The sequence below is a fragment of the Manacus vitellinus genome, unplaced genomic scaffold, assembly GCF_001715985.3.
Source record: "Manacus vitellinus isolate BGI_N305 unplaced genomic scaffold, ASM171598v3 scaffold_67_pilon, whole genome shotgun sequence".
In the NCBI taxonomy this organism is placed as follows: domain Eukaryota; kingdom Metazoa; phylum Chordata; class Aves; order Passeriformes; family Pipridae; genus Manacus; species Manacus vitellinus.
In genome coordinates, this window is record NW_021940737.1 from 2,299,307 (window position 1) to 2,307,167 (window position 7,861).

The following is a 7,861-nucleotide window of genomic DNA, read 5'->3' on the forward strand; positions in this document are numbered from 1 at the left end:
ATGCATAATTCTGCAAACATCTATATGGAAAAGCAGACTGTGTTGGTGAGGAGAAGTATCTTCTCGGTTCATAAGGAAGCTGAAGCCCTGTTTCCTCCAAGAAAATGTTCAATTTTGACAAGTTCTACACAACTTACTATTAAGTTTCCAGTCTGGGACAAAGAGAGGAGAAAAAAAAAACACAGTAGCCAAAGTTTCCCCTTTAAGTTAAAGATATAAAAAGCCTGGATTTTTGCTTTTGGCTCTGATGGCCATCACTCAGGAATTTCTCCAAGCCTCACAGAATTCCTGAAACAGTCCATTTGCAAATGAAGAGTTAGACTTAATCACACATTTATTCCACTGTACTAGTCAGGTTTCTGACTCCCATGCCACCAACCTTCCCATGCTGGTTATATAACAAGATATTTAATATGATGAACAGCTTAACACTTTGTATATATTCAGTTTCTCTCCAAGATCAGTTGCTTTTTATGAGACTGTATTAAGTTTTATAGCCTTTCTGTTAATTGTTTTAAGAAAACATATTGCTGCAATACAAGTCTTTCAGATGCTCAAATGCCAACACACTCAGACTCTGAATATGTTATCAAAACCCATCACATAGGATTAATGTATTAATCATACATATGCTTTATATATAGTCACAGGTTTCCATGTTATACTATTTTTTCAGCATCAATGGTATATCACATATAATATCTTAAAAAAATGTTCAGAGGACTATACAAGACAATCAAAGATACATAAATATTTCCACATGAGAAACAACTGGGGAGGTTTGAATTCTTCAGTCTGTAAAAAACACAGAAGTCACAGAGGTCTGCGAGGTCTACAAATGATAGAGAAAGGGGAGGCTGAACCATTCATGGGCTACACCCATTTAAGCCAGAACCACTAAGTGTAACCAGCAGAAGCCAGTTCAAACAATAAAATAGAGAATTTCTACAAGTGATGGAATTCTCTGCCAAAGGACACTGGAAACTCAATAATGGTGTCAGTGGGACACTGAAAAAATACCACAGAACAGATCCACTGCAAGTTTCTCGACAGAGAAGCCAAAGCAGGCATGTCAGATTATAAAATACATATTAAAAACTGTGTAGACCCCTACCCTTATTTGTCTGCCTGCAGATAATTTTATTATACAAACCTTGAAAAATAAGCCGTGAGAAGTGTATCTGTATTGTTTCCCACCTCAGTGATGTGTGTTTACAATAAACACACTTCTACAAACACGTATTTAGTAACACCTGTAAAGATGTTTCCACTATTCCTGTTTTCAGTAAAAGTGAGGCTTAATTCACGATTCCCAGTCAACGGATTCAGCCCCACAAAAGGGGTAAAAATCTCCCTAAAAATGCAGGGGCAGAATGGCCATCTCATAGAGTATCTCCTCCTGCAGGCCAGCATTCTCCAGCCCACAGGCCAGGGCCAGCTGGCACAATCCTAAGTAACATTTGCTCGGGGCCAGCTGAGACTGGACACAAGGCCAGGCAGCTCAGACCCTGGGAACTGCCACTGGCTCCCTCCCAGCTCTTCCACCAAATGAATCCTGGGGTAGGAGAACTTCTGTGACCTCACAGTAGTGCTATGTACTGATTAACAGCAAAAGGACAATGGAAAAATAGCACTAGTTTCCACAACAATCCTTGCTGAGTTTCCTTCAAGAAACTCCAACAAAAGAAGGTGTTTTAAGGGCATTTAAAATGCATTTATTTCTATACCCCTCACAAAGTTAGTTCTTCCTCATCCAGGAAACATTAGGGCTGGCAGAATGTTTCATTTAATAACTATTCCAATGGAAGCAGCATAATACTTCATTTATAGCAAAGTAATTCTAAGAGGTTTCTTCCACCAAATAATATAATTAACAACCTGTTGTCTCAGCAGAGCAGCACCTGTAGAATAAAGACAGTCCTCACAGGTTAGCTCCTGGAAAAAAATCTCTGTGAAGCTGGCACTGGCATGACTCAGATAGGACCTGATCTGAAGTCTGTCTTTCCAATGGTTCTCAGCCTATCATCAAGATTTTGGATTTGTTCTATTAAAAAAAAAAACAACACCACAGTGCCAGTTTGGAACATTCATCAATGGAACATAAGACATTATAGAAATATTTTCCTTGTGATGAATAGACTATAGGTTTACACTAAAGGCTGCCGGGCTCATCAAGAGTTTTATCAGTACTTCAGTCATGTTCCATAATTAAGGAACCAACAGAAGTCATGTTTTCTTGCAAAAGCATTAGGTTTCTTTCTGACATAATTAAAAATGCAAAACCATTAGATCTCTTTCTGACATAATTAAAAACCTACCACTAAACATAACAGCTGGGAGAAACAACTAAATAACCATGATACTAATTCATACAGGTCACATGTAAGAGGGGAAAGGGTGAAGATACATGGAAGATATGCTTGCACAGTCCCTATCCTAACTCTACTTGTGGGCTTTTTTTTTTCCTGTAATAATGACAGAAATTAATAACTTCCAGTAGAAAATAAGCTATTTTTTTCAGCCTCGATGAAGAGAAGAACTGCAAACCTCATAAATCCACTTGGAAAAGCGACTCAGCCACATTGCACTGGCTTTAATTGCCACTACACTCCAACAGGAGGAAGGTTATTAATGCATTCCCAAATAAGGAACTGCACACATTTTTGCTGTGCCCATGTGATCACTCTGTTCTTACATAAGCAAAAGGAGATGGTCACACTGGATGCTTTTTCCAGAGTGTGCTCGTCAAAATCCCACCCAGCTGCTCTGATTCATGCAGCCAGTGTTACAAGCACGGCTGAAAACACAGGCCCTCAACTGTTGTACAAAGAGAGCAATTTGAACAGGAGAGGTCAGAACGACTCTGTTCAACCTGAAAGGAGAGCATGTCAATAAGAATGGACCGCAGTTCACCTACAGAAGGCAGAAATACAGGTAGCCCTAGTTGCAGTAACCACAATCTGCTGTAATAGAAGTCAAAATAGTTGCTCATTAGTCTTTCAGATGTTCCAACCACATCCCATAGCTAAATTACATTTCACAGTTGTTTCCCCCCCTTTGTCAGTTCTGAGAAAAGAAGATGGAAGGGGAGAGTTTAATAGATCTATTTTGAAATTAATATCTTAAATTACTTTATTGCTCTAGATTAAGTGGTGTACACCTAGCTAAGAGGTGAACAAGGTACAACATGGAAAGATGAACAATTCAGCAGAAAAATATCCAGGTGTTCTGGAAATTTCAGCATCTATTCTACTAAGAGACTATAAAAAAGCACAGTTCCATGAAAATTTTCCCTCTTGTAAGTTCAAACTTTGCATGGTAGCAAGTCCTAGAAAGACACATCACTGTAGAAAATCATGTACTTTCTTTTTACCTTTTCCCTGCTCTTTCTAGAAAAAAAAAATCAGTACAAAACCCAGTGATAAATTAGAGGACAGCTGCAATTAAATAATCATAGAAATGAAAAATTTTAATCCAATCATGACACAGAATCAGTCCACTCACAGGACACAGTCCTAACACACGACAACCTGTTAGAGGGAAGTAAAAGACCTCCTTTCCCTATTCTCTGCAGAAAACACCAATCCATAGTCAACAGATTTTCAGGTATGTTTTTCTGTTTAAGCTAAGCTTACACAATCCCCTGTTTTCTTGCCCTTCACATCAAGTCGAATTATTAACATGGACTGATTTTTTTTACAGTGATTTTTGAGATTAAGCCAGCAACATTCATCCCTTTCTAAGCCTATGTAGCATTGCTAATCACTGCAAACATTTATTTTTCCCAAAACATGCACGTGACCCTTACAATAAAGTTTAAGAAGATTTTCAGTTTAGATAAGCTTGTCATAATCACGGTTTTATGGACTGAAGGGATTAGTAATTTAGAGCTTCTAAATCATCTCTTCCATTTTTCCTTCCTCAGTCTCAGAAAAGATTTATGTTTCTATGGTTTTTTTTAATTTGCCTTGTGATAGATGCACAGTGTGGGTAAAAATAAGATTTTCTGACTCACAAATAAACAAATAACAGTTGTGAGCTTAATTAAACAGCATCAGAATACTATGAGGGATCAGGCCTATGCAATAGGGAAGTGCTCCAATCTCTTCAAAGTAATCAAGCTTTTCTCACTTCAAGATGACAATTTTGAACATTAATTCTACCTTAATTTAAAAAAGTATTTACATGCTTATTAATAGGACTTGAATGCACATTCTTCAGTGCTCTGCTGAAAGAGGGATATTTAAAGACACTTCCACCCTCTACAGCTACTTCTGCATTATTCATTTGTTCTCCCTTTCAAACTCCCTCAATCCCCACCTCTGCCTTTCCTAACCCCCATTCACATGCAGCTTCCACACCCAGCTCATTCCAAGCAAGGCCCTTCACACTTCTCCCCCAGCTGGGAGGAGTTTTGCAGATGTTAACAGCAAACAAATTCTTTGTGCTCTCCAAGCTTCCCTTCCCATGACATCCACACAAAAACATCCAGCCCCCTCAAACAAGTCAAAGCTGAGCACCGATGACACTTATCACTCTGACTAATATTATCCAGCTGCCTTTAACACCACATTCCCTCTATATGCTGATCCACACTGTCTCACTGCAGCTGTATTTAGGGAAAAAGTGAGTGTTCTCTGATTTATCCTCCTGCATTTGACACACCCAAAGCAACTGTGGCCTAATGCAGTTTGATAGCCTTCTGTGATCTAGTCAAAATTTAAACTCAAATACAGAGGAAACAAGATTCGTGAGAGTAAAACGTGAAAGGAAAAAGCTCTAAGGAATCTACAATATTTACACAGTTTCTCTTAGAAGATTTAATATATTAAAGCTTTTTGCTAAAAAAAAAAAAACAGCATGACTAAATGTAAACCTAAATCACCAAAGATTTGAAGGTTGGTTGGGTTTTTTTTTAAAGTTATCCAAATTGTGGATCTGAAATTTGCAATTACTACCTCAGTGCACCTGCAGTAAATATGAAAGCTCCTGACAGATCAGTTGTTTGGGTACAGCCCACATGTTAAATCTCCTCTTTGCAGCTACTTAAGGGAGTTTTCTACTGGTCATATTGCAGATTCTGGACACCCTTGGCCTGTGCAGGAGCAGCAGCTGACAGGATCTGAACCTATTGATCTGTACCTCCCACAGGGATGAAATCACCAGGACCCAGCTGCAGATTTCCCCACAGCAGCGATGACTTGCAGAAAGCACAGCAGGCAGAGGTACAGCCCTGCCAGTGGTGACCCTCCTCTGATCCTTACAGACCAGCATCACTTCTCCAAAACCCTCTGAATAAGCAAAGCCACCTCAGCGCCTCAATGCATCGAGTTCTGTTCAATTGTTGGGTTGTTTGGGGCTTTTCCCCCCCCAATAATTCACTTTTACTGTGATCTGTGATGACCAGACCAAAAGGTAACACAGTCTTGAAAGAAATGGTTCAATTAAGGAGACCTCTGGTAGGGTCATAAACAGGCTTTGCTTATGCAGAGGATTTTGGTCAGTTCCACACTTTCACATCGATGTTTTTGCAATATCTGAATTACCTAATTTAGAAATATCCTAAGGACTTTTTGCTACAAATAAGGATTCTTCCATACACACAATATTTGATAATACTTTTCTCAAGAACCCTCCGTTACTTAAGTCTGTGGCAACCCAAAGAACACATAAAAAGTTTTCTGACTTGTCAGATTTTTCATTTAAGCTACCTGTTTCTCAATAAATGCATCTACCAGAACGTTGTAGTCTGATGATTATCCAAAAAAACAACCATGGTCTGGAAACCATAAGAGATGTCATAATCCAGTAAATTCAGTTAGCAAAGTCATCTTCCTCCAATCTCCAAAAGAAACACTGAAAGACCTTTTAAAACTCCATATTCTGTTACTTCTTATATTGCCTTCTAATTATTAGAATTCTGAAAGGTGATAGATTTTTCTACTGTACATCCTTTTTTAGTAAGAATGAGTTGCTGCATGGAGTGAAGCTTATTTTAAACATCAAAATCAAAGTTCTCATGCTCCAGCAGCCCAGTGCAAACTACTTAGAAATCTAGGACATTTAATTTCTTAGAAGGCAGATTGGAGAAAGCAGGCAATGAGCAACTTCTGCAAGTGAGAAAACAGAATATCCTGGTGTGTGCTGCTGGAACAAGTCAGCAAAGCACTTAAGAATTGCAGTTAGGACTGTTAAGGGTTTAGACCCTCACCCCACTCCATTAAGAGATTAAAGAATTAATCCCTTAAGGATATTTTCCCCAACAGAAGTATCATTTAATAAAGGGAAATGGAGACAAGAGTGCTTAAGAGACGTGGTTTTCTAGCAGATAGGTTCTAAGTACCATCACGGGAAATACAGAGAGAAGTAAACTCTGTAACTGCTAATAAAGGTCATCAGATTAACTTAGGAACGGGGAAAAGAAAGGCAAAGTATTTATACAGTGTACAACATCCCGAGACGTGTTATACACCTTCTTTTCTTCAGTTTGCTAAATTTCATGCTCTGACTCTCTGTAAAGCCTAAGAAATACAGTGGTTTCAAGGACTGAGAAGATTGAGGAATCATACTAAATACCACCCCGAGCTTTCAAATGAAGCATCACCTCAAGCAGAAGTAATTCAAAATTAACATCCCCTCATCATCGGTTCTTATGAATGCAACTAGACCACTTATGGTGCAAGAGTACCCCTTAAAAATCATTAGTGTCACACAGCTACTGGCTTGTCTCACCTCGCAAAGAATCACCGGCAGGTTTTGTAACAATAAAAAGCAGAGCACATGGATGCTCCACGTGGTTTCGCAGTCAGTGAAGAGCCACAAAAGTCATAGCCAGTGGCCACTAGTGGCTTCAATGCATCATCAACTGCTGCCGCTCCACTTATTTATTTGCATAGCGCGGCCGGTACACACAGTCACGCCCTCAATAACACAGAGGCCGAAAAATAATTCAAGGTCAAACTGTTGCTTGGAAATAGCAGGTAAGAGTCCGGCATGAAAATTAAATTCCCATTTTCCAAACCTGATTTTGCTTTCCTTCCTCCCCCCCCCGCCCCACCTCCAGCTAACACAGCTGCATTAATGGAAAGTATATGCTAATTCTTATGAACGGGCCTTTTCAGCAAAAATATCACAAGCAGCAAGGTTCACCTGGCTTTAATTATGCACTGTAGTCTGCCTAGAAACACGTAAGAACTTTTACTTCGTAGAATATATTACTCTTAAGACCTTTTTGAGCCATAATACTTCAAAACCGAGTTACCTGAACTGGATAATCTGACCTCAGCAGCCCCGTGACTAAAGGTCATTAAAGTGATCCCATTTATTATCGCATAAGGCAGCACGGAACTAACAAGGAGGATGGAACGAGGCTGGCTGAAAGAGAAGACAGCGAGATGCATTTTCTTACGCGAATTCAAGAGCCGCTCCCTCCCCGCCCGCAGCCCAACACCAGGCAAAGTTCAAGATAACAATTTTTTAAGTACTGACAACAAAGAAAACACACTCATTTAGGGTGGAAGAGGCCTGACATGCTTCAGTTTAAAAGCACGTATACTTAAAAAAATTAAAAATATTATATTTATATAAACCAAGAGCCCACGAAGAAGCAACAGTTCGATGAATATTATTTTAAAACCGTAAAGCACCTCCTCAGAAAGGCACAGAAAGCAGTCGCACAGCAGCTCCCCTCCAGTATTATTTGGCCTCTACTTCTACGATTGCTAAATAGATATTCTGCGACCTTATCTAAATGTGAAGCCTTTGCGAGACCGTCACCCCTATTCAGCAGGATAGTCCATCCCCAGCGGGTCCCAGGACCCAAACACGGCCCAGATTAAAGCATTACTGCCCCCAGTTTTTC

At 39.5% G+C, this 7,861-nt stretch overlaps 1 protein-coding gene across 1 annotated transcript in view; it reads left to right on the forward strand.

Annotated features, from left to right (window-relative positions):
• The window catches only part of FUBP1 (far upstream element binding protein 1), a 23,321-nt gene continuing 15,460 nt past the window's right edge, over nucleotides 1-7,861 (forward strand). Inside the window, exon 1 of the mRNA XM_029963986.1 lies at nucleotides 1-45. Coding sequence (XP_029819846.1) covers nucleotides 1-45 — 45 coding nt within the window. The remainder of the gene's footprint in view (nucleotides 46-7,861) is intronic.